Genomic DNA, 25,804 nt, shown 5'->3' on the forward strand with positions numbered 1-25,804 from the left:
TTTGTTCCACAGTCCCCTGAAGGGACGCAGGGGAGTCTGGTTATTGCAGGGAGAGGTAGCCAGCTATTCTACAAACAGTGGCTGTGCATCCTCGGGCAAGTCCTGTGCCCTTTCTGTTTGGTTTCTTCCCATGGTGCAGGGACGGCATTGCTAAGTGATGTCTGAAGTCACCCAGTTCAAGGATTGTCTCTCAACCCTGTGCCATGGCCCTGCTTGGGGGCAATGACTCTTATCCCTGAGATATACAGAGGGAGGAGCACAGGGGCAGGGCTGGGCACAGGAGCTGGGAATGGGCAGTGGCCTGTCTCTGCCAGGCTTCTGGGAACCTGCACTTTATTAGGCTGCCTACGTGCAGGACACAGGAGTGATCAGAGCAGCCAGGCATCGTCAGGGCAGGCACCAGCCTCTGCCGGGGCCTGAAAACAAAGCTGCTGGCAGATGCTGGCTGGCTCATTAAAGGGCTGAGGGGCAGGGCTGGGGCTTTGCTGAGCACTTCCTCTACCCCTACCCCAACTCCAGCCTTAACACACCTGGCACTTAGTGGTTTCTCCCCACCAAGCATTAGGGAATGATAAAGAACATGGTGTCTCTCATAATAGTCTATGGAGCCCATTCCACCCATTAGCTCATTGCAGGCCCCCTGTGAGGGAGTCTTTATTTCTACCTCCAGGTTGAAATAAGGTTGGGGATGGGTGGAGCAGGAAGTTCCAGGAAGCAGAGGCCTCAGCAGGGCAAGGCAAAGCAGGTCTCCGTACAGGACTGTGAGTCCCATCCCAGGGCTCCAGATCCTATCTTGTGGACAGCCATGGTCTGGGGCCAGCCAGTTAGAGGAGTACAAGGCCACATTTGTCCCGATTCATCCTCCCTTTTCCCTCCCTACACACACACACACACACACACACACACACACACACACACACACATATCTTCATATCTTCAGCAGAGCCCCCTACCCCCTGAATTACAGCCTCTAGGAGTCCCAGACCTGGACCTAGAGGTTCACAACTTCAGAAAGCTCTTGGCTGTGTACAGAGAAAGTAATACCCTGCCGTGGCCCCTTGGAGGAAATGGCCTCCAGAGGGTGGGGAAGGAAACACAGGAAGGGCCAGGCTGGGGCGGAAGTCTGGAGGGCGGGGCTCAGGGGAAGAGGCGCCAACGCCAGCCCTTCACTTCCTCCCTGTGCTAGTGGGCTCTGCCAACAGAGTGGCCAGTGTAGCCCTCATGGGCTGAGCTGAGAACTGTCCTGGGCTGCAATGGTGGGTCTGTACCCAGTTGGCTGCTGCCCACCTGAGAGCTTTTTTTTGGGATCCCAGTTCACATGATGGGAGCTGAGCCCTGTGGTTGGGGAGTATGAGTCTTCCATAGGTCAGGCATAGATGTGACACCTGCCATCTTCTCCTCACTCCTTGCCACGCAGAAGCTGACAGAAAACTCCCCATCCCTCACTCACTGTTCATTCCTCATTAATGAACTCTCCTCCCAGCCAGGCCACAGGCAGAAAATAGCAACGACAGTGCTTACTCCTTCTGTTGCCCCTATTTTACAGATGAGAAAACTGAGGCCTGGGAATGTTAACAACAACAAACCCAAACCTAAACCTTGTCCTGGTGACTCAGCAAGTGATTAGTGGAGGAGAATTCAAATATTGTTGGCCTGACTGCACAGCCTTTACTGGTCACCCTGTCCTGGAGGAAACAGAGCAGTAAACACTTAACATTCAGCAGTTCAGGAGTCCTGGGAGCTGGGAGGTGGCCACTGACCGGGCCTGGTAAGGCAGGAAGGCTGGCTGCTCCAGATCCCTCCCACTTACCACTGAGTCCTTCCACCCCCCTGCTTGTGGGCGAGTCTTAGTTTCTCACGATCTCCTCTGCTCAAACTCCACCCCTGCCACCCCCTGTCCTCACTCTCAGCTGTTGACCTTATTTCCCACTCCCTGAAGACAATTCGGTCTCTCAGAAGTACTCCAGATTCGCACACGGGCACATCCGCCCCCACCAGCATCTGTACCCACACACTCTGCCTCCCCGAGTCCTAGGAGAGATGACTACCCACTCTCCCACCCACCACTCCATCCGCCAGCCCCTCTGATCTGCTCAAGGACACCGCCCCACATCATCAATTCTTCCCTCTCCACTGATCCTTCCCACCCTCAAGCAAACAGCCTGTCCTCCCATCTTACACAGACCGCTCTCCACCTGCCTCCCCTGCGGCTACCGCCCATGCCCTGTTCCCCTCCCGGAGTTGTCTCTTTCTGCTCTCATCCTCCTGCTCTTCTTTAACCCACTCCAATCTGGCTTTTGTCCCCACCACCATGTTCCTAATAAGCTCTCCAGTGTCTGTCTAGTGCCTAAACTCAGTGGTTAGTGCTCAGACTTCCCACTGCTTGCCCCCCACCATGGCATTTGACATGGTGCAGCTTTGCTCTTCCTGGAAACAGTTTTCACTGGGCTTCAAGGTCTCTGTTGTCCTTACTTGGTTTCCTCCTACCTCTCTTAGTGTTCCTTCCAACTCTCCTTTGCTGGTTCTTTCTCTTTTCCCAATATGTGGTACCCCAAGCCCAGTCTTTGGTCCTGGTCTGTCTTTAAACTCACTCCCCTGGTGAGCTTACCCCATCTCATGGCTTTAAACAGCCTGTGACTTTCAAATCCACACCTCAAGCCTGGACTCAATGATCACTATCCATTCGACATGCCCTCCGTGTAGTGGGCAGCTCAGACCCAATGTGTGCAAAGCTGAGCTCCTGCTCTCTCTCACATGACAGGCTCTAACACATGCATTCACCACAGGGATGCCCTCTCCCCCTGGGGGGTGGTTAAAATTGGTTCTTGGGAGGTACAAAAAAATCTTAGCTATTACAATGTTTTGTGACTCTCCAAAGGGCCAAAGTAAAACAACATGTATGCATTACAGCAACAGTATTAAAGTTCCAGAGGGAGGGGTGATTTTTAAAAAGTCTAAAATGTCTGCTGGGGGTAGGCCAAAGCAGAAAAGAGATTGAGAAAGGGCTACTCCAATGCAAACCTCCACTCCAGCCAACAGCATTCCTCTCCTTCCATTGCTCAGGCCAAAACCTTAGAGATCTCTGCTCCTCCCTCTCTGACACACCCCATATCCAAATCCTTCAAGAAATCCCACTAGTTCTGCCTTCAGAATAGATACAGAATCCAACACACTCCCACCACCCTCACTGCATCTATCCTGGTTCAAACTACCATTATTTGTTGCCTGGATTATTGCAACTGTCTCCTAACTGGTCTCCCTTGCTCCCTCCACATACAGACAAGGCTAGTTTTTACAAGATGAGTCAGCTCATGTGCTTCCAAAAGTTCTCACAGTGACCTGTCCTCCTGGCCCTGACCTCCTCTTCTCTTCCTCACTTGTCTCCAGCCTCACAAGCCTCCTTGCTGTACCTCAACACAGCAGCCACCTAGCACTGTTACCCAGATCGCTGCAGGCTAAACCCCTCCCCTCCTTCAAGTCTTTGTTCAGATGTCAGCTTCTCAATGAAGCCTGCCCTAACCACCCTTTCTCTGTTGCAATCAGCCCCCAGATAACCCTCACTTCTCCCCACCTTTTATTTTGCATAACACTCACCACCTCCCCACATACTATAACATTTACTTCTTTTGCCTTTTGCTACCTCCCCCCTGCGAAGATGCCAGCTCCTTAGGACAGGGATCTTTGTTTTGGTCACTGCTACAGTCCCAGGATGACAACAGAGCCTGGCACATGGTAGGGGACCTGATCCATGCCAGGCTTCATTCCAGGCTTCTGCTGTATCTGTTTTCTGACTTTTCTGCCCTAATCTCCATTGCATCTCCCCACCTTTGTAACCACTGTTCCCTCTCTCTGAAATGTGCCCCATCAACCCTTTAGTGACCTCTTTCTCAGCCTCACAGCCCTCTCAAAGATGATTTCACCAGACTGGGCATGGTGGCTCACACCTGTAATTCTAGCACTCTGGAAAGCCAAGGCTTGAGAAGTTCAAGGCCAACTTGATTAAGAATGAGATCCAGTCTCTACAAAACTTGACCAGGCATAGTGGCCAATAGCTGTACTCCTAGCTACTGGGGAAGCTGAGGCGGGAGGATTGAGCCCAGAAGTTTGAGGTTGCAGTGAGCTATGATGGCCCTACTGCACTCTAGCCAGGGCAACAGAATGAGACTCTGTCTTAAAAATAAATAAATAAATAAATAAAGCAAAAAAGAAAAAAGACTTCATCTCTGTTTAGGTCAGAAAGGGCCTTGCCTGGCAGACAGGAAGTTTGAGCTATTTCATAGCACAATGGAGACCCATGCAAGGACTTTCAGCTGAAGAGCAATATGGTCACACTTGTCCTTTGATGCCCAAAGAAGAATGGACAGTGAGGAAGTCATGCAGGAGGCAGAGATGGGACCCATGGAGGAAGCTGATGTGGGATGAAGGGACTTGGACTATGGCTACAGATAAGGGATGGGGTGGGGGTGGGGGGTTGCAAGGATTGGAGAGACAGCCAGGAGTGGGGAGGGACCCTAGCTTGCCTTCCAGGTAAGGAAGAGAGGGGAATAAGGTCCTGGCCCAAGTTTCTGCTTTACAGGGTTGGAGAGGGAGGGGTGCACTAGCCAAGGACAGGAAGTCAGGGTCACACATCAGTGGGAGCAGTGGTCCTATGGGAGATGCTCCTCTTTTCTATCACGGCAGTTTCCATCCCTGTTCACCAAGGGCATCTCGTACCTTATGGCCACAAAGGGAGAGGCTGACGGGGATGTGGAAAGAGATGGAGAGGAGGAGTCTCTCTCAGAAAACAAGCCCAAAGCTCTGCCCCAGACATTCTAGGGGAACTTCTGGCTGAGAAGTCACCTTCTGCATAGCCTAGTTTGACCAGAAAGACAAACAGGACAGGGAGTGGCCTTGATGACAGTATGAGGACTCCGTATCCCAGCCCAGGGTGTGGCAGGAGAGGACCAAGGGCATCCCTGGATCAGACACAACTGACCTGGGGCATCTCCCTGGAGGAGCCAGAGACCCTCAGAACCACTGTATTCCATGTCCTCATGTTGCAGATGGGGAAACTGAGGCTCAGAGAGAGATGTGAGTTACCACAGGACACATCTGACATTTCCCAGGGGGGAAGTTGAGGCTTCAAGGAGAGGTATTAACCTGGTCTGATTGGAATAGACCAATAATATCACACAGGTATTTTCTTCCTGGGAGTTCAGTGCTCTGTGCATCTGTGATCTCATTTGTCTACAGGACATCCCTCTGGGATGGGTGACAGCGCCACTTCATGCTCATGTTGTGAAAATGCTCTGCCATTGCCCACCCCGGAACCTATGTTTTCTTCTTCAGTCTCTATTATGTCCCCTTTCTTCTTCCAACCAATCTAATTCAGCAAAGATTTATGAGGTTACCGCGTGCTTCAAGGCACTGGGTGTTTGGGAAACTTCAGGATTTTCCCAGGGCCAAGGACATTGCCTGTCTTCTGTGGCCCCAAATCTTCGTTCATGCCTGCATTGGTGCACATCACATTGTTTCTATATAGCTACAGTCCTGGTGGGCAGAGCTGGGTCTTAGTCAAGCTTTCATTCCCACATAGCACCTGCAGAAATGCTTGCTCAGGGCAAAGTGACCCCTGACTGTGTCTTTTTTTTTTCTTTTTCTTTCGGTTTTTTGGAGACAGTCACATTCTGTCACCCTGGGTAGAGTGCCACGGCATCATCATAGCTCACAACAACCTCAAACTCTTGGGCTTAAGTGATTCTCTTGCCTCAGCCTCCTGAGCAGCTGGGACTACAGGTGCCCACCACAATGCCTGATTAGTTTTCCTATTTTAGTAGAGATGGTGTCTTGCTGTTGTTGTTCAAGCTGGTCTTGAACTCCTGAGCTCAAGCAATCCACCCACCTCAGCCTTCCAGGGTGCTAGGATTATAGGCGTGAGCCACTACACTCGGCCTTCCTGAATGTGTCCTGAGCGTCCCTCCTTTAGTGCATCTGTCCCCCTGTATGACATCCAGGGGAGGAGCCCAGAGTAGGAGTCTGTATATACAGTGCCTGGTACATAGTAGCTACTCAGTTAATGTTTGCTGAATGGATCAATAATAAAGTGAAAGAAGGAAGATGAGATGGATAGGAAGGGGATCTCCTTGCCCTTAAAGAGCTCCTATCCATTGCAAAGGTGGAGGAGGTAGGCAGAGAGTGAGATTGGAGAACAAATACTATTAAAGTAGACAATTCCATCAAAGAAGCGCTGTGGGAGTACCATGAGGCTACAGAAGAGAGTTAACTGACCAGGGAGAATCAGAGATAGCCCCCCGGAAAAAGTAGCATTTGAGATTGCCTTTAAAACGTGGAAACCCATAGGCAGAAACTCAGGAAAATCTCAAGCAATTCTGCTCATGCCTGACTCCGCGGGCAGCAGGGAGCCATAGAAGGCCTAGGGGCCAGGGAGCAAGCAGCTCAATCTGATCCTGGGTCTCAGAAATCATATCCAGGGAGGGCACTGGATTAGAAGGACTGCAGGAGGCAAGCAGGAGCCTCCACTGAGGTGCAGGGTGAGATGCTTGAGTGACTGAGGGAGCTGGCCGTGGAGTCTGAGAAAAGGGCATGAGAGGCTCCATAGAGAAGGCCTGAAGGAAGTGGGAATTAGTTCGGTGTGGGAGAAGAGTGCTGGGAGGATTTGGGGAATTGATGTGGGGCTTGAGAGAGTAATGAGGCCTTAATAGGCATGGTGTGATCCCAGGGAGGAGCTGCTTCCCAATCAGTTCACTCTACCTGGGTGGGGATGACACAGATGCGGAGCTTGGGAGGGAGGTCAGGGTCCCAGAGACAGCGCTGGGAGTTGGCTGAAGCAAAAGCTGAGGCGTGGGAGTGGATGAGGTCATGAAGAAGAGAGTGTGGGTGAGAAAAAAAGATGGAGGCGGAAGACAGAGCCTAGGGAAATGCCCACTGTTGGGAGGGGAGGGATCCAGAAGAGAGGGGAAATGGAGCAGCCAGAGAAGTGGGAGTCCCCCCATGTTCTCCTCTTTTTCAGTGCTGTTTGGCCTCTGCCCAACTTGGCCCTGAGCTGTGCCACACCCTGCTGAGAGCAGACCCTGTTGCTTGCCCAGCCTCCAAGGAGTCAGGCAGCAAAGCTCAATGGTTGAGTGCTTGGGCTGTAGACCTGGTCAGAACTGGGCAAAATTCCCAGGTGTCCCCAACCCAGACCTCAGGCAAGCCACACTTTTTCTGGTCCTCACCCCCCTCACCTTCCTAAGGGAATCACAACGGGACTTCTGTGACTATTAAATGGGATAATGCATGTTATGCACTTGGCACTAGAGCCTGGCAATCCCTCAGAGCTCAACAAATGGTGGCTGCTATTATGATTATTACAGAACAGGAATTGGGTTCTGGCGCTCGGTCTGGCAGGTCCAAGGAGCCCAGCAGCTCCCAGAGGCCTTGCTGACTGATGGGGCCTGGCCACCTGAACTCGCCTGCTCTCAGAGCGCCCAGACCCCTCCTGCCAGCCTCCTGAGGCCAGAGCCAGGGATCGTGGAACTGGGGCAGTCAGCTCTGCTCCAGGAGGGACAGGATCCCACCTCCACTGCAGTCTTCAGTGCCAGCTGGGGCGGGAATGGGGCCTCAGTCCCAGGGTTGGGGATCCTTCTGGGCGCGTCAGCCGCGTCCCCACCCCCGCAGCTCGGTGCACCGGTTCCTCTTCCTCCCGGGCCGCAAGAACCAGGGTCCCCAGCAATTTGTCTGCTCACGCGGGCTCCGCGGCGCCCCCTCCGCGCACGCGCATCCCCGCCCTGCCCCCCTCCCCCCGCCCCAGGCCCGGCTATTCCCGGTGCTCAGGGTGGGTGGGTCCAAGTTGGGGACAAGGTCGCGGGTATTGAGGGGCCAGTCGCGGAAGTGGCGGTTGGAGCCAGAGCCCGGCGTTTGCGGGTGCTCCTCTATTAAGCACGCAGACGCCTGGTCCCCCGTCCCACAAGAATTCTGCGGCTGGGGCTCACCCCAGGCACGCCCCCTTCGGGGTCCTGGAGGATGGCCGGGTGGCGCCGGCTGGTGCCTGCTGGCAAGGCGGCTACCCGAGAGGGCGAAGGTCTTGAGATCGGTGGCTTCTGGCTGTTGTCTCTTCACTCACTGAAGCCTGAACCGAGGACTCTATAGTCTCAGTTGCCCCTTCTTAACCTTAGGCTAACTCTTGGGAAACGGGTCAATTGATCCTGTCTATGCAGCCTCATCTGGGCTGGAGGAAGAGATATGGTCTGGTCCGCTGAAATCTGAGGGACACTTATCCGCACCTCATCCTACCAGACCCGGCGAGGGCTCCCTGAAAAGGGGGGGCTTGACTTTCTACCAGCTGGGCTCAGGTCTGGGGGTCCTGACTGTTCAAGCCAGAGTCGTCTGACCTGGGAGGCCTCCATTAACTAGGCCACTCCCGGGGGTGGGCGGCGGGGGCTGGATCTGGGTCTCCAGGGGAGGTGGCTGCAAGGGCCAGGGCTTTGAACAAACCACAGAAGGTTTCTGCAATATCAAAAGAGCTCTTAGAGACTAATCATATAGCGGGAGGGGGAACAGTTGGTGAAAGAGCTTCTGCTTGGCTCCCATCACGGAGGATCAAAAAGCATTTGGTCAAAGAACCTTTAAATACCTTAAAAAGCAGGTGAAGCCAGTTCAGTGGGTTCTAAGAGGGATTGAAACGCTGGTCTGAGCTGCAGACAAGTTGGACAGCAAGTGCTGGGCGGGGGCTGGGGAGGAGCCACTGAGATAGGTGGAAGGAATGGAGACAATAGATCACCAGCCCACCTCCCCCATGACCCAAAAGTCTCTGTGGAGAGGATGGGGAGGACAGAAAACAGAACTCAGTCTGTCAGAATTGCAAGTGACCCTGGAGGCTTCTGCGCAAAGGATTTTTATCTTGAACCTATAGGACTTTACCCCCAACACATACCCAATTATGGGTAGAATGTGTTTATATATATATATATATTTTTTTTTTTTTGACAGAGTCTTACTTTGTCACCCTCGTTAAAGTGCCATGGCTTTGTCACAGCTCACAGCAACCTCCAGCTCTTGGGCTTAGGTGATTGTCTTGTCTCAGCCTCCCAAGTAGCTGGGACTACAGGTACCCACTACAACACTCAGCTATTGTTTTGTTCTAGTTTGGCTGGGCCCGGGTTCAAACCTACCACCCTCTGCATATGGGGCCAGAGCCCTACTCACTGAGCCATAGGCGGCCGCCCAGGATGTGTTTATGTTTACACATGCATTTTTCTACAGAGGTGAGATCCAGGGGTCTAAAACCCAATCAAGATTTTAAAAAACAGGCTAAGCGCAGTGGCTCACTCCTATAATCCTAGCACTCTGGGAGGCCAAGGCACTTGAGGCCAAGCCTGAACAAGAGTGAGACCCCTGTCTCTACAAAAAATAAAAAATTTAGCCCAGCATAGGGGCACGAACCTATAGCCCCAGCTACTCAGGAGGCTGAGGCCAGAGGGTTACTTTGAGCCTAGGAGTTTGAGAGTGCAGTGAGCTATGATGATGCTTCTGTACTCTATCCTGGGTGATAGAGACCCTGTCTCAAAAAAATAAAACTAAAAACACAACATCCTTCTGGTACAGACTGGTAAACTGAGACTCAGAGGATTGAGTAAACTGGCAAGCTAAGGAGCTTCCATAGAACATCCTGATGAGGGGGCTCACTTGCACCCATGGCCCTCTGTCAGTCTAAGGGCCCCAGAATTTGCTCAAGACCAAGGGGTGGAAAATCATCTTCTAAGGGTGGTGAGGGATTTGAGGGGCTGAGCCAAGCACTTGGGGGTGTCAGGGTGGCCATGGAGTAGAGGGAGACTCAGGGCCAGGCTCTGGATGGGGAGGGAGGAGGTTACAGGGAGAAGGGACGAAGGGGAGTAGCTGGGAGTGGGGTAGGGTTTCTGGCAAGAGAATGTTTCAGGCCCTGTGACATGTCCTGAGAAACCCTTGGGGACCTATGGCTATGGAAGGTCAGCCTGAGGTAGGGTCTTTGTGGCTGGACCAACAGGGAGCCAGGAAAGACACTCAGCTCTTGGTTATCTCCCCAGTGTACGCTCATATCTCTAAGTGTTGTGATTAGTAGGCCTATTTTATGGATGAGAAAACTGAGGCCCGAAATGTCAAGTAACGAGCCAAAGCCAAACAGCTAGAGAAACAGGCAGAGCCAGACTTAGAGTTCAAGTCTAAGATTCTTCCTTTGATGCTGTGGGCCTCTTCAGTACCAGTACTCTGCCTCTAAAGCAGAGCCTGGCAGAAGTGTGAGGTGTGCAGGCCCTGGGTAGGCCTCTGACTTTTGGTAGTTCCTGGGTCTGGAGAGAGGAGGTAATTAATCAGCGACTAGTAATTGTGATGAGGTGGGTATAGAGATGGCTGCCATCTGGGAGTTTGCTGTCATGTCCTTTCAGAGTAGATGATATCTGTTAATTTTATACTTTTACCTTCTCCAGACTCTTATCTTCTGCAGAGGAGGAAGGAGAAGACTGGCGGGTGGCTATAGAGACAAGATGGTTCAACAAGTCCTTGCTCCTGGCTCTGCTGTTGCCCTTCACAGCTGTCTTCTAGCTGGTCTCAGCCTGTCCCTTCCAGATCAGGCCAATGCTCAGCCTGAGCCTCTTACCACATAGACAATGGCAAGGTGAGAGGTGTGTTTATTCTGTCACATGAGCTGCACAAACAGCTTCCTTAGCATTTTTATTAATAATTCAGCCTGTAGCCCAGGGGGTTCGGGTAGGGGGATAGGAGCTATAGAGAGACAGCAACAGTGGAGCTGGTGCCAGATAGAGGCCAGAGGGGAACCCAGGAGCTCTGCCACCTAGCCGTGGCCTAGCAACAGAGCCAGGTGGCCTCAGGGGCCCTGGCTGGAAGAGTAAAGACCTAGCATCTGCTCTTAAGGGACAGACTGTCCCTCTATGTTTCAGGTCCCTCCTTAAAGTCGACCCAGGACACCCGGCCCTGAGGATAGTGCCAGATCGGAAACAGGCCTGAGGGGTTCACAGCATGCAGCATGGCAGTCCTTGGGGAACTAGGTGCTGCCAGCATTTCCTGCCACGTCATGGAACCCAGGACTCAGGGACCAGTAAGGTCATGGAATGAGAGAGACTCTCTGGGCCTCCTTTCACTGGGGGCTAGAAGGGAAAAAGCTAAACACCAGAGACCCAGGCCCTCCTGCTGTGCGAAAAAGGGCAGAACAGGGGTGATTCACAGCCTCTGATTTCTTTTCTCAAGGGAACTGTATACTTCTGTAGACTCTATTTCCTCCCTCTCTCCCAATTCCCTGGGAGTTCTCAGAAGATAGGAACTCACAGCTGGTTTGGCTCTCATCGATGCTCCAGCAGAAAAAAGTAGCCTTCAAATGCAGCAGAATGGCTTGAGGTTAGACATCCTGAAGAATTTCTCTGACAGTCAAAACATGGGAATGGGGAGTATGTGTTGTCTCTCTTAAGGATCAATAATAATAATAGCATTCTGTGTCTATAAAGAATAAGTTATATGCTACAAGTATCATTTTAAGTGATTTAATTGTTTCATCACAGTTAACCTTATAACAGTTGAAGGAAATTGGTGTTATTATTATCCCCATTGAATGGATGAGGAAACTGAGACTCTGAGGTATCTGCCCAGTATAAATAGCAGAGTCGCATGAATTTGTATACTTACCTCTTTCCAATGACAAATGTAGAATCATTTGTCTGGGCCTAAACAAAGTGGCTGAGGCCCAGAGAAAAAGTGCCTTTTTTTCCCAGTGTCAGTGATGTGGGCAGGAACTAAAAAACCATCTCAAATTCTCAATGCCCTAGAACCTTATTTTGTGCAACTGCATCTCATTGGGTTTATCTTGTATGTCTGAGGGACTGTCCAGCTCTGACATCCTAGAACAATGACCATCTAATGCCTGCTGGGAGTATGTGAGACTGAGATTTTTATTTTTGTAGGGAATAGGCTATAAGCTCTCAGATGGGAACAAGCACTGGGTTTCTTTGTGAATCTCACAGTAGTTGGCAAAAGTCTGGGAGTCATCAGCAAGGGCTGCCCTGAGTTTTCTTACCAGCTCCCTGGGCTGCTAGCTCTGGAGCTTTTAGCTCTCTTGGTCAGTTCCTTCTCTTCCAGAAGCCTTGTCTTCACCTTCTGACACCTAGAGGAGGGGTGGCCCGAGCCATCTCTCAAATGTCCTCTCCATCAACTCTGCAAAACTTGGTGATTCTAGATGCTTAGTAAAGCTCTGTGAAGTGGCAATGATGCAGAATTCTTCTTTCTCCGGACTCTCAAGTTGATAGGGGGAAGGCTCTGAGTTGGGGAGATTACTGAACAGGGAACCTTTCTTTGTGCCCATCCATGGTGGGGTGAGGGGGTGGAAGGAGTGGGGTGAGAAGGGATGTCCTATTTGCTCTTTACTAGGGCAATGAGGAAGGCAGCTGGGAGTGGGAGAGGTAATGAGCCAGGGCTGGAGGCCCTGCTGTCCCAGCCTGTTGATTTGACTTTCTGGGGTTTGCCAGGTCCAAAAGAGAGGTGTGCACAGCTCCTGATTCTTGGCTGCATGTGGGTGAGGATGGCTGCCGGGTATATGGAATAGACCTTGACCTGAGGGTGAGGGCTGAGATTTCAGGCCACTGAGAAATTGTCCACCTTAACCTACAGATGCCTTTTTTCCCCATCCATTTTTAATTAGAACATGCAATCCCAGGAAATCTGTTCTCCACTGGAACAATCTTCCAAACAAACAATGGAGGTTTGCTGGGGGAATTTCCTTATCTGTTTTGCAACCGGAAAAGCTGTGGGTGGAGGTGATGTGTATGTGTGTTGCAGGGGGATAGGTTCCATGTGAGTTCAAGAGGGTGGAGTGTGTGTGTGTGTATTGGGGAGACTTGACACAGAGCTTTGTCCCTGTGGGTGCTGCTGCCTACTGTGCTGTGGGCAGGTAGAGGCGTAGCTGGACGTGAACCGTATAAAGTCAGTTAAGTGGATTTCTCAGGGTAAGAATAGGAATCCTGGCTCATCTGTGAGCTGCAGTCTCAGTGGAGGGGAGGGCAGGATGCTGCCATAGGCCCTGGGATTTTGCCCTCTTGTCTACCCCCTTCAGTGCGGGGTAGGCGCAGGACCTCTACTGTGGGAAGCTTCAGTGTGTGTGTCTCTATGTGTGGGAGGCATGTGTGTGTGTGTGTGTGTGTGTTTGGATTAGGTATGTAGATGTATAGGTGTGTTCAGGGAGGTCTATGATATTTCAGTTCCAAGCTTTCAACGCACATGGGAGACAGATCTCTACTCATCCCTGCCTCAGAATCAAATAGTTTCAAAGCTGAGAAAGGAGTAGTGTTCACCGAATTTGGACTGTGCTGAGTAGGCAGGGTGGCTGATAGACAAAGAGAGCCCCCAGGTTAGAAGAGGAAGGAGAGATTTCCTTCCTCCCACTGAGGTGCTGGGGTCAAGGATGGAAGGGCAGGTGCAGCTGCTGGAGAGAAATGAACAAAGATTGGAATGTCTGTTTTCTTCTTTTGCGGGGCTGGGTTAGATGGGCAGGGTCACTAGATCTAGTCTCCCATTCAGAACAGAGATCCTGGCCCTTTTCAGTTCCAATCGTGCGGAAGCTCAGGGAATGTCCAGAGTGGTGGTGCCCAGGCTCAGCCCTGGCAAAAAATCCACTCCTTGTTTTTGCACACACCAGCCCATCTTCCCAGGACCGCCAAGTAGTTGAGTCCAGAGCTGACGCCCTAAAGCCTCCACCAAGCGGAAATCCAGGAATGGATTTTCACGCCTTTCGGAACGGAGCCAAAGGGCACCTCGGAGGAGGTAGCCTGCTCGGCGGCTCTGTTCCGTGCGAGGCTGCTGCCCAAGGGGCGCACGGGCAGGGTTGATCGCTCTGTGCGGCGGGACCCGCAGGACTCGAAGAGCCCGCCCGCGAAGCTCGGCTGCCCTCCCCGCGGGGTCTGCGAGCGGGCGGGGCGCGGGGCGGCGGCCGTGCCCTCGGGGCGGCTCCGGGAGCGGTGGGCGCGGACTGGCTGCAGTGCGGCGCGCGGCCGGCAGCGGGCGGCAGCGGGTGCAGGCGGCGGCCCAGGCAGCGGCGCTCCGCGGCTGGCGGGCGGCGCCGGCGGTGCCCCGGGAGCGCTCGCACACGCGCTCACACACACACAAACACACAGCCTCGTACACACTCACACACGCTCCGGCGCGCACACGCGGCGCGCAGGCCAGAGGGAGGAGGCTCGGCTCTGCGCGGCTAGGCGGCGGCAGCAGCGTGCTCCGCGGGCGGGCGGGAGGGCTGGCGGGCGGCCCCCGCTCCCCGGCTCGGCGGCTCTGTGCAGCCCGCGCGGCCCCCGCCCTCGGACCCGCCCCCGGGGGTCGCCCGGCTCCATGCCCTGCAGTGGCGGCGGAGCAGCGCGCGGCCGCGGGCGGCTCTGAGGAGCCCGGAGGGAACCGGCCAGGAGGGGACCATGTACCGGGACCCGGAGGCGGCCAGCCCAGGTAAGCGCGGCCCGGCGCGGACTGGGGCGCCCCGCGCAGGCGGACAGGACGGCGACAGCACCGGGCGCCGTCTCGGAGCCCCAGCCTGGGGCTGCTGTCGGCCAAAGCCGCACGGACTCCCCCCAGGGTCATCGTAGCCCCAGGGTGCGGGTTCGGTTCGAGAAGCAGAGGCTCGGACCCCGGTCCCCTGCAGTCCAGACACTGCCAGGCTTGATAGCCGGGGCCGGCTTCGCAATGTCCCCAAAAGGACCTGCCCCCCCAACCCCCAGCAGCCCAAGGACAACGTGTGTGGCGGAGCGAGGAGCCGCTGCCCCCGTGGGAGCCGGGCAGTGCCTTCAGAGGCACCCCTGGCTCCCCAGCCCAGGTCCCCTGGGGGTACCAGCCTGGCGGACCCCAGGGCGAGGATCTCCACAGCTTTGGGCCAGGGTTGTGGACACCGGAGATCGGAGTGGCATCGGCGGTGCCAACTATGAATTGAGAGGATGCCAGGGGGCAGGTGGGAATCTGGTGCTGCGGCAGGACAGAGAGGCTCTGGGGGGTGGGGAACTGCAGGAGCGGTGAAGGGGAGACAGGGCCACCTGAAGGGAAAGAGCAGAGGGTGATGAGAATGGGGGTGTCAGGGGAATGTTCTCCTCGGCTTGGGGAGGGGGAAGCAAAGAACCCCAAACTCACTCCAGTCCTGTCAGGGAAGTGGGGGAGGGGCCGCACTCCTTTGCATTTCTCCTTCCACCGGGGAGTGGCCTGGGAGCCCACTGTCTGCTTGGCGTCCTCCGGAGCCAAAGCCTAGGAATCTTTCCTCCTCGGAAATTGCTCTGCCATTTCCTCCCTGGCTCCTGATGTCTCCTCACCCAGTGCCCACCTGTAGGCAGGTCCCCTGCAGCTCCTGCCCAGGCTCAGTCCCAGCTCTCATCTGGGGTGTTGGACCCCGGACCCGGCACCCCTAGCCTGCCAGTTCTGGCATCAAGGTCTCTGTTTCTGGGCTTGTTTCTAATGTTAAAGGCACAACATCCCAGCCCAGGAGCTGGTCCCAGATAAAGAGCCTCTAGGCCCCCTGCTGTCAGCCTTCTGGGGGTTGGAGAGATGCTGGGGCTGGAGGGACAGCTCTAAGACCCTTTGAAGCCCCGAGTCTCTAGAGTGCAGTCCGGTGAGCCCTGGCTTTGCTGGTTCTTGCACCAGACCTACATTTGCTGTTTCTCCTCTAGGAGCAACCTCAGCCTGTCCCTGCCTCCTGAAGAAATCGGCTCCCACCCCCTTCAATCCATTTCAGCCCAGTCGATTGAGGATGACCTCCTGGGCATCAGGCAGTGCCCTCACTCAGCAGTTGGGTATAAGGATGAAAGAGACTTAGTCTCTTTCTCTGAAACCTTGCACCTTTCTGTGCACGTCCTTTAGGTGATGACAGAAGCAGCATTGCCTTTGGAGAGCCCTCTCCTCATCTGTCTGGGCCCAGATCACCTACCCTGGCATCTTCCCCCAAGAGGCTGCCAGCTTCTAGCACATGGAGCAAGGACAAGGGCATTCTCTTGCTTGATCTGCCATCTCAGAAGCCAGTAGCTTAGTTCAGAGACCAGCTTTGGGGCATGAGGATTAGAAGGGGGAGTACAGTAAAGACATTCCCCTCTCCCTGCCCTGCCAGGTTGGCAGCCTCTCCCCATCCTGGTAGGCCGCTGGCCTGGGACCATGCTCATGTCCCTGTCTTTTCCTCTTCTTCCCTTCTGTGCCTGGGCACCATGACATCACCACTCTTCCAAGCACTCCTGCCCTCTCCATGGAGGCCAACTCAACATACCTGGGCTCTTCTGAGCAAAAGCATCTGGAATCCCATGCTTCCCCTGGCGTGTTGGCAGTCCCGGGGCCTTTTCCTGGCTACCTCCTTGAATGTGCCTCCCTGCCTGGGGTTGGGACCTGTCTTAGCCACTTCAGCTGTAGCTGCAGGGCCCAGCAGTGCCTGTGGCAGGGCCATCTCGCCCCGGGAAAGGGGCTGACCTAAAGCTTCCCTCCGGCATGGGCACTGGGCTGGGTGGGATCAGAAACTGGAGAGAGCTGTCTGCTTTTGAGCCTAGTCTTTAGGGGATCTCCAAAGGATTGGAGGTCTCAGTCTGGCCTCAGTGTCCCCTAGAATGCCTGCTCACCTGGTATAATCCCTAGAGCTCCACCACAGCTTTTTCTCCCTCTGCTCCAGCTAGCCCAAGGCCCTCAAGACTTCACTCCCCCAGCCAGGACTCTGTTTCTCCCATTTCTGCCCCCACAACTCCCCTTGGCTGGCACCAGGTGGGAGCGAGATATGCAAATCAGTTCCTGTGTAACTCAGGCCTGTCCCTCCTCTCCCCTCTGGTCCCCTAGGGGCCAGTGCCTTTTACATACACCCTGATCCCCTCATCTCTCTCCCAGGAACACCTGCGGCTCAATTTTTTTAAAAAAAGATATCTTCTGTCCTCCCCTGCTCTGTCATGCCCCACTGGTTCCAGAGAGTCCCTGTGGTACTCCTTCCCTCATCCCACTCACTCAGCAGGTCCCCAAAGGCCCAGCCTTCTGACAAGTGCAGTTCCCTCACCACTTGGGTCCCTAGCCCCCAGACACTTTACTCTCTGATCTATTATGGATGAAGAGAGGGACTGTGGGGGGAAACCAGGAACGTAGTGAAGACTAGGCACCAGCCCTGCCTCGTGCACACCCATGAGCTTCTGCTCCAGACTCTGCCCAGCCTCCCACAGGCACACCTGCAGCCTCCTTTCTGCCTGATCTCCTTCCGTAGACTTGAGGCCCCTCCCTGCCCTCAGCCTTCATCCTCTGCTCGTCCTGAAGTCCCTCTGTCCCTCCGACTGCTTGTCCCCAAGCCAGGCAGGGCCTCAACAGGCCTGCAGGGGTCAGCGTTGCAGTGGGCAGGCAGGACAGCAGCAGAGAGGGAGGGAAGGAGGGAGAGGTGACCTTGCAGTGAGTGAGTGAGCAAGGCCAGAGGGACCTGCTGGGAGAGAGGTCAGGTCCTGAGGACTGCCTGCCCTGCTCCCCTGCCCTCCGTAAGCTTGTCTCTGGTGATTGCAGTCTCCTTTTCTCCCACCTGTTAGTGAGCTCTGTCCCCTATAGACACTCTGTCAGGCAGGTCATTCCTTGGGGCTATAGGGCATAGACTCACCCATACTGCATGGGATAGGGGACCTTGGCACAGTGAGTATCCTGAGATCGTCTTGGCCAACCCTGTACTCACTAGGCATGAGTTAGGGGGAGAGGCTGGAGCAGGGCAGGAGTAAGGGATATGGCTGAAAAGGCAGATCAAGGGTAAGCTGTGAGGACCCTACCAGAATTAGGGACCAGGGCTGGAGTGTGGGAAGTTTCAGAGTCCTAGCTATGTGTGAGCATTACACTGGCAACCTCTCTCCCTATCTACCTCCCCTGAACCTGTCCTATTGGTGCAGGCACAGGCCTCCCTGGGCTGGGTTCAGAGTCTAGGAATGAAGATCAAATAATCTCCCCACCGACCAAGGCAGGTCTAAAAACCAGGGCAGGATGGTTTCCATGGGGCATGGGCTAGAGTAGCCAGCACCTCCAAGCTGTAGTGTTACTGTGGAGACAGGCCTCTCTTTGGCCCTGGTTCACAGTGTTCTGTGGCCTTAGGGCGACAGCTTGACTAACAGGCTGGGTATTCAGGGATTGGAGAACAGTGGGAGGGAAATAGCCCCAAAGCCCCTCCTCATGAGGGTGGTGGCTTGAGGTAAGAACATATAGGGCCAGCAGGTGACAGGTAAGGGGACAGCTGCAAGGTAGGAGAACAGGTGAGTGTCAGATGAGCAAAGACAGGGCCTGGGCAGCTAGGTCCTGCCCCAGGCTGACTCCAGGTTCAGGCCTAAGGGGCTTTGAAGGCAAAATAGATTGTCCTTGGGGCTGTCCCCTTCTCACACCCTCTATCCCTGGGTTGCTGGATATTTTGTGAGAATGGCAGGGAAGGAGTATAAGGTACCCCTCCTTTCCCACCACTCCTGAGTTTCCTCCCCACCCACTCTGTGTTCACTCAGGGACCGAACCCTTATTGAATCTGAGGGACCGTTTTTAATAACTGCTTCCCTTGGGGAAGCAAGGCTGAGAACAGCAGGGAGAGGATGGTGAGGGTGTGAGGGGGTCACATTGGGGCAGGAGGCCCAGTCCTGAGCAGAGGACTCAGCTAGAGGAGTTGGCTTGCTGGCCCCAGAGGCATTGAGGCATCCCAGGTGGGCACGGCCAGCCCTTCATGGAGCTGGCCTCCTGCCCCATGGAGAGTGCCCAGCAGGTGGCCCATGTGCCCAGTGAGGTCAGCTTGTTTTGTCAGGGCACTGGCCATGTGCTGGAGCCAGCCTGTGCCAAGCCCAGCCCAGGTGCCTGCCCTCTTTGTCAGGGCACCCCAGCCAATGGTGCCAGGCAAATTGTGCCAGTTCCACAGACGTGGAGGTCCCTGACCTTCCAGGCAGCAGGGCAGCCCTGCTGGGCTCTATCCAACTTGTGTCTGGAGGGCAGGGCTTTGATCTCACCCAGAAGAATTCCCCAAGGGTTGAAACAGAGTTGGCAGACAACGTAGGACCTGTGGAAGGGGCTGGACAGCGCCCAGAGCCTGTGCCTGGAATTCCAGACCTGGTTGGTTGGAAGGTGGGCTGGCGCATTGGGCCTGCCCTGGTGGGCCCTGGAACTTCCACTTGGTGGGGCCCCTTGGGAGAGGTATGTGGCCTGTGGAGCTGGGCTAGGAGCTGACTTGTATCTTGAGCCAGACCCCCTGCAAATTAGTATGTTCAGGGAATTAATACATTCACACGATTGCGTGTGCCATGGGAGGGAGGGCAGGGTGGGGGAGCCCTGTGTACACCTATGTGCATGTGCGGGCGGCAGCTGGACAGCCGTAATAGCTGTGCTCGTATGAGTGCTGTGCCCGCTGTAAACAGCAGCTAATGAGTGTATTTGTAGCGAGGTGCGTCGAGGTGCGTGGGGAGCTATGATGGAAAGCTTTGGGGGAGGGCCCCTCCTCCAGCCCTATACCTAGCCAAGCAGGGCCTGTACCCTCCAGGGACCCTGCCTGCCCCCTGCCACACCCTCCCACCTGCCAGCTTGGCCACAGAGGCCTCAGTCTGCTGGGAGCAGTGTGTCCCCTGGCTGTATGGTGTGCATGGGTGTGGACGTGGGGGATTTGTGGCTTTCATGTGCGATTTGAGTGTTTCCACAACTCTGTGGGCCTTTTCATGTGCACGTGTGTGTATGTGTGTCTGAATCTGTGTACTTGTGACTCTGTCTGGTTCTGTGCATGTGAGTATGCACCCCACCCCCAACCCTGATGGCAGAACCAAAGGTTCTGGGAGGGTAGGCATGTGCTATTGGCCCTGCCCCTTCAGTGCTTTTTCTGGAGCACAGGAGGTTGGGGCTTCTGGAGCTTCCTAAGGGAGAAAAGGAGGTGACAGTTCTGCTCACTAGGTGAGACAGGAAGAAGAGGCCTGGGCTTTAGCCCCAGTGGGCTCCCATATTTGCTTTCCAAGACTGGAAAAGTTGGGGCTTAGAGAGCTCTCTGGCTCTAGAGCCCTCAGGAGCCCCAGGAGTGAGAAAGGAGGGGTGCTGACCAATTGGTCCTAGCTGGTTGGTAGAGTGTGTACCCTGCCCCCAGCCAGGGCAGGATGGTGAGGGAGGTGGGAGGCTGAAGGGGCACTGTTAGGCCCTGCACGAGGGGAGTGAGGAGAGAGCGTGTGGCTAATGTGTCCAATTAAATTACTTCAAACCCTGCCGCGGCAGCTGCTCCCGGTGGGGCCCTGGGTACAAATTGGATCCGTCTCATTACCACGGAGTGGTGTCAGCAGGGCCAGAGAGTGGCGGCCAACACATTGCAGGCCCTCTCCTGTTCTGCCTGACCTGGGCCCGGTACAGCCCCCTTGAACATTTGCTCAGTCCAGTGCCCTTCAGGTTCCTCCAGTCTAGCAGGTCCAGACACTGGGGCTTCCTGCGCACCTCCTTGCCATCCCAGCCAAAGATCCCCTCGGAAACCTCACTTTCTTTCTCCAGGAATGGTGTTTTGTACTTTGCAGGGGTCAAGCTTAAGGAATCGCCTCTCAGGTCAACCAACATACCCTGTAACCTCTCCTGATAATAAAAAGACCGCTTATTTGTGGACTGCTCCACACATGCTAAGCACTTTACATGTGTGCAGCCAAGATGGCTTGCTTAAGCTAGGGCGCTGGGGTCAAACAGCTGTCCATTTGAATCCTTACAGAGATGTTGGCTGCTGTGTCCCTGAGTAGAACACTCCACCACTCTGGCCTTGGTTTCCTCTTCTGTTAAGTGCATATGATGATCATTCCTACCTCCTAGATGGTTGCAGGATGAGGTGAGATAAGGCAGGAAAAGTATTTAGCAGAGCTTGGCCCATAGTAAACACTCAGCCAGCGGCAATTATTCTTGACATTATCCTGTACTAAGTGGTTGATGTGTGGGATGAGGGTTCTGGAAGCTCTGAGGAGGACATATCTGCTGCCTGTTGGAGTTGAGGAGGACTTCATGGAGGCAGTGTCAGAATAGCACAGACATGTTGCCCACTCATTCTGTGCCAGTTACTGTACTAAGCACATAACATGTGTTAGCTCTTCCATCCTCAGAACCTCCCTGGGAAGTGGGAACTGGCAGTTAGAAGTCGGTTTATAATTCCAACCACAATGCTGGACCTAAGAGCATGAGCTTTGGGTGCAGGGCCTTAGGTCTTGAAGGAAGAATAAGAGCTCACCCTGGGAGCAGGCAGAGGTGAGGCATTTGGTGAGTTGGAACAGCACGTGCAATGGCCCAGACATTTGAGGGGTCCTGGCCAGTTGAGGCAGAAATGAGTGCTTGGCTGTGGCTGGAAGGGAGACCTTTGGGGCATGGTAGTGATAAGTAAGGCTTGAGAAGGTGGTTGGGACATATTATAAAGGATTTAGTATTCTAAAATAGGAGAATTAGATTTTTTTTTTTTTAATTAAGGCAATGGAGAGCCTTGGATGGCTTTTTAGTAGGTCTCTGTAAAGAAATTTAACAACATGGTGGTGCAGAACATGGGAAGCCTGGAGGCAGCCAGGTAGTTGGAGCTAGAATCTCAGCTGTTTGCTTACCTGCCGGGCATGGGTACAGTGTTCCCACCTCCCTTGGGGGTCATCTGGAATGCTGGCAGCACACATGCATGTTGGCATTTTGGTGTGCGTGCACACATAATGTGTATGTGTGTATACCCTGAGGCAGGAAGCAGAGAAGTTGCCCACCCACCTTAGCTGGGTTTTTTTCTCCTTGGTGAGGAGGGGAGGTCAGGTGGGCACCAGAGAACCTGATGGCACAATGAACTGTGGGCTCCTGCCTCCAGGATCACAGTGGGAAAGCCAGCTAACAGAAGGCATGAAGAGTCAAAAGGTCAGGGAAAGCAGCAAGGGAGAAGCTCCTGGAGTGTCTTGGAGTGGGGGTAGGGGCCCATGGACCACCTTGTTCTCCACATACATCATTTCATTTAATCTTCACAGCGGAGTCCTTCAAGGAAGGTGTCTTTATCACTGTTTCCAGATGAGGAAACTGAGCCCCAGAGAGGTGGAGTGTCTGGCCTGGGTCACTCTGCCTGGCAGGGATAAAATTTCAAGTCAGCCTCAATCCAAAACCTTTGTCTTAAGCGCTGGGCTACACTGCCCGGTACCTCCCTTATCCTACTAGGATCCAAGCCAGCCTGTCTCTCGGCCTGTCTCTCAGAAAGGAGCACTAGGAGTTGGTATTGGCTGCAGAGCTGGACTCAAAGGATGTCCCCACAGCTTCTTTTAGTACTTAGGGTGTCCCATTAAAGTCTTTGTACTCAGATCCCTGGAGTAGAGGGGAGTCTCCCAGACTGTCTCCCATCTCTCTCTACTGGCAAGGTGGAGGGATCCTCTCACTTAAGGGGAGGCTCTGAGAAGGGGAGGAGCCCCTCGCTCCCTACTTGGCACCTGCCAGCCCTGGAGAAGCCTGATGAATCGTCTGTGTGCCCCCCCCCAACCTCATTCCTCCCTCTCCAGCCCCCGCCTGGTTGGGGAGGTGCGAAGGGAGCGATTTCACAGCCTGTCAGCTGAGGCCTAAAAATATCCAGAACTCTGAGATGCCTGGGCAGGGGGAGGAGAGAGCAGGGACCAGGGATAGGGTGGTTGGGGGTGTGATGGCAACTTGGCCAGAGGAGCCCTGGTGGCACCACAGTCCTGCTCAGGAGTATGAGCAGACCCTCTGTTCCTATCTGGCCCCGTATCTGTCAATGACAAAGCAGGGCCAGCATCTCTAGGGTCTTGAGAGCTCAGCTCTGGCACTTAGACCTAAGGGAGGGCTTGGTCCCAGTTAGGAACTATGGACCCCAGGCCCCCTAGAACCTCTAGCCGATGCCTCTTTCTCCCTCTCCACCCCCAGGTTGGCTGGCATCTTTGGACCGTGGGAGCTAGGCTGTGCCTGAGCCTGCTTCCTTCCTGGAGAAGGTGCCTGCTTCTGCTAGGGGAGAGGCGTGAGGAAGGCAGTGTGGATGGGGTGCCGGCAGGTGCGGGATGTGATGTGCCAGCCACCCAGGCACTAGAGGGAAGCAGAGGAAGAAGGGGTGTGGTGACCCACGTCACTGCTACGTGGCTGTGTGCTGCAGCATGGCTCACAGCCCCCACCAGTCAACCAGCGCCCAGAGAGTGGGACATGTGCATGTGTGTGTGCATGGACCTGCTGAGTTGGCTTGTTCTTGGTGCTGGAATGCTTGTGGTGGACATGTGTGACCCTCCCTGGCTATTCCAGGTGGAAACGAGGCAAGAGTGCAGAGTGGGTGTGGGAGCATGAGCAAGCACACGGCACTTTGTGCAGATGCGTGATGTGTGTGTCTCCTATGTGGAAATGTGAAATGTGACGGTACATGTGTCTGTGCAGAGGACATGAGCACACCTCTCTGGGCCACCAACCAGGGGCTAAGAGAGTCCTAAGGGAAATGATGCAGAGTGGCAGCCAGAGCATGGGGGCTCTGGATCAAAAGTAAAAGGGTTCATATCCCAGACATGCCATGCGCTGATTTGCTTGGTGGCCTTGGGCAACTGACTTTACCTTTCAGTGCTTCATTTCCCATCCGTAAAATGGGGATAAGAATAGCACTGATGGCAGCACCTGTAGCTCAGTGAGTAGGTGCCGGCCAGGTACTCTGAGGCTGGCGGGTTCGAGCGCGGCCCGGGCCAGCTAAACAACAATGACAACTGCAACCAAAAAATAGCCGGGCATGTGGCAGGAGCCTATAGTCCCAGCTACTTGGGAGGCTGAGGCAAGAGAATCACTTAAGCCAGCAGTTCTCAGCCTGTGGATTGTGACTGTATTAAAGGGTTGCAGCATTAGGAAGGTTGAAAACCACTCACTTAAGCCCACGAGTTTGAGGTTGGTGTGAGCTGTGACGTGATGGCACACTACTGAGGGCAACATAGTGAGACTCTGTCTCAAAAAACTAAATAAAAATAAAATAAAAATTAAAAAAAGAATAGCACTGATATGGAGTTGTTGGGAGAATGTGAATGTGCCTGTCACAGAGTTAGTGTGATGCATGTCGTAGCTCCTATTTTATCCAGTCCACCCTTTGATAGTATGAGTAGGAGCACCAAGGCTCAGAGAGGGCATTTGACCTGTCCAGAGTCACACAGTAAGTTACTGGTCAGAGCCAGGACTGGAACCTAGACTCTAGCACCTTAAGACAGAGCTTGTTCAAGTCTAGGACCTTATGGTCTACCCCCATTTGGGCCAGAAGAAGCCTCCACGATATGGAACTGTAGTCCCATTGGCATCTAGGGCCTGATTCTACCAGGCCTGGGCTGGGATTTGGGGCAGTCCTCAGCTTATGCCATGTCTGGGGGGTTCTCAGAGAAGTGGCCTCAAAATGTCCAGCTGCCTGAGTTAGAACTCTGCTACAAGCTAGCTCCGTACACTTGGTCAAGTCACTCACACTCCCTTTCCTGTGTTTTCTGTAATGGAATAACAGTGATGTATACCTTATGGGGTGGTCCTGGGGATCAAATGAGGTCCTGAATGTAATGTCTTAAGAGGCTAGCACACTGTACCTAGTAAGTGCTCAATCATGTTAACTGTGATTATAACCCTTGCAGAACCCTCCCACCCAGTACTCCATAAATGGTGACTTTCTTTGCTTTCTTTCTAGCCTTGTCCACCCTTGTTCCTTTCCACTTGCCACCCCACACTCCATAGGGCTGTGATTACAGACTGACTTGCTGGCAGCCAAGACCTGTCTTTGTCTCCTGTTGTTGCCCTTTGCCTAGGAGGAAACAGGATCACTGGGACTTGGCCCCTGAGCCCTCTGCATCTGACCCCATCACTTACTTGCTGTATGACATTGGAGAAGCAGTTTCCTCTCTGGCCCTTGGTCTTCCCTTTGAAAAGTGGAGAGGCTGGGCCTCAGAAACTCCTGGTTATGTTGCTCAGCCCACTGGAGCGGGTGGCAGGTTGGCAGGGAGGGAAGTGGGCTGGCTGCCCCGGGTGAGTGGAGCATCTGGGGCCTGAGCCGGTTGGTGGCCTGACATCTTGCCCGCCTGCACCTGTGGCTGCGTAGGAGGGTGTGCAGGCCTGGCTGGCTGGCCACTGACATTGGGGGAGGCTCAAGGACAGTGACGTAGAGAGAGCCCTTCTTGGGGCCCTGGGAGCTGCCACCAAGTCATCCTCCCCCGCTCTTCTCCCCTTCTCCGTGGGGTTTTCTTTCAGCAGTTCCTCCTTCCTTCCTGTCCTTCCTCTCTCCTTCCCCTTCCTGGAGTCTTCAAGTATCTCTCTCTACCTCCCCCCGTTCTGTAATCTTGACTGTTTTCTGGGATACCTTCTCCTCCCTCTCCCTCTGTAGAAGAGAGATCCCTACCCCTCCTCTGCCTTTCTGGTTCCTGAGATTTCTCCTTTCTTGCCTTGATGCATCCCATTTTTCTAGATCTTCTTGGCTCCGTCGGCTGCTCTAGAGCCTAGGTTTCTCTCTCTCACTCTTCACGCACATTTCTAGGCTCCCTCCAGGTTCCTACCCTTTGGCTCTCTCCCATTTTGGAGTCTCTCCCTCCCCAGCATCCCTGCCTCCCTCTTTGCTCCTCTACCAGCCCCCCTTCCCTGATGGGACCCTGACCCAAGCAGTTTCTGTTGCCGATACTGCTACCCAGTACCTCCACAGCCCCCCACCTCTGTAAGTTGAGAAAGGGATCAGCTCAGGGCCCAGGGACTGGCAGCATTGCCTCCTAATTAGCAGGAGGTAATTGCCTGGAAAAAAATTTCATTTAGAACGAGACTTTGAGACTCTAAGTTAAAGCTGAGCCAGCTGATGACCCCTGGGGACCGGGAGTAGGAGGTGGGAAGAAGCCCAGGTCAAGGCCTCAGGAAGCCCCTGAGG

The 25,804-nt window shown here is 54.2% G+C and overlaps 1 protein-coding gene across 9 annotated transcripts in view; it reads left to right on the plus strand.

Moving 5' to 3' along the window:
• Window positions 1-14,055: 14,055 nt before the first annotated feature.
• Window positions 14,056-25,804, plus strand: part of SYT7 (synaptotagmin 7) — a 61,615-nt gene continuing 49,866 nt past the window's right edge. For 2 of the 9 annotated variants that reach the window (XM_053562669.1, XM_053562670.1), the window contains exon 1: window positions 14,056-14,448. In XM_053562669.1, the coding sequence (XP_053418644.1) occupies window positions 14,418-14,448 (31 nt within the window). In that variant the 5' untranslated portion in view covers window positions 14,056-14,417. The remainder of the gene's footprint in view (window positions 14,449-25,804) is intronic. The other 7 variants (XM_053562672.1, XM_053562671.1, XM_053562674.1 and 4 more) reach the window with 6 other exon arrangements.

The sequence above is a fragment of the Nycticebus coucang genome, chromosome 14 (assembly GCF_027406575.1).
Source record: "Nycticebus coucang isolate mNycCou1 chromosome 14, mNycCou1.pri, whole genome shotgun sequence".
Taxonomy (NCBI): Eukaryota; Metazoa; Chordata; class Mammalia; order Primates; family Lorisidae; genus Nycticebus; species Nycticebus coucang.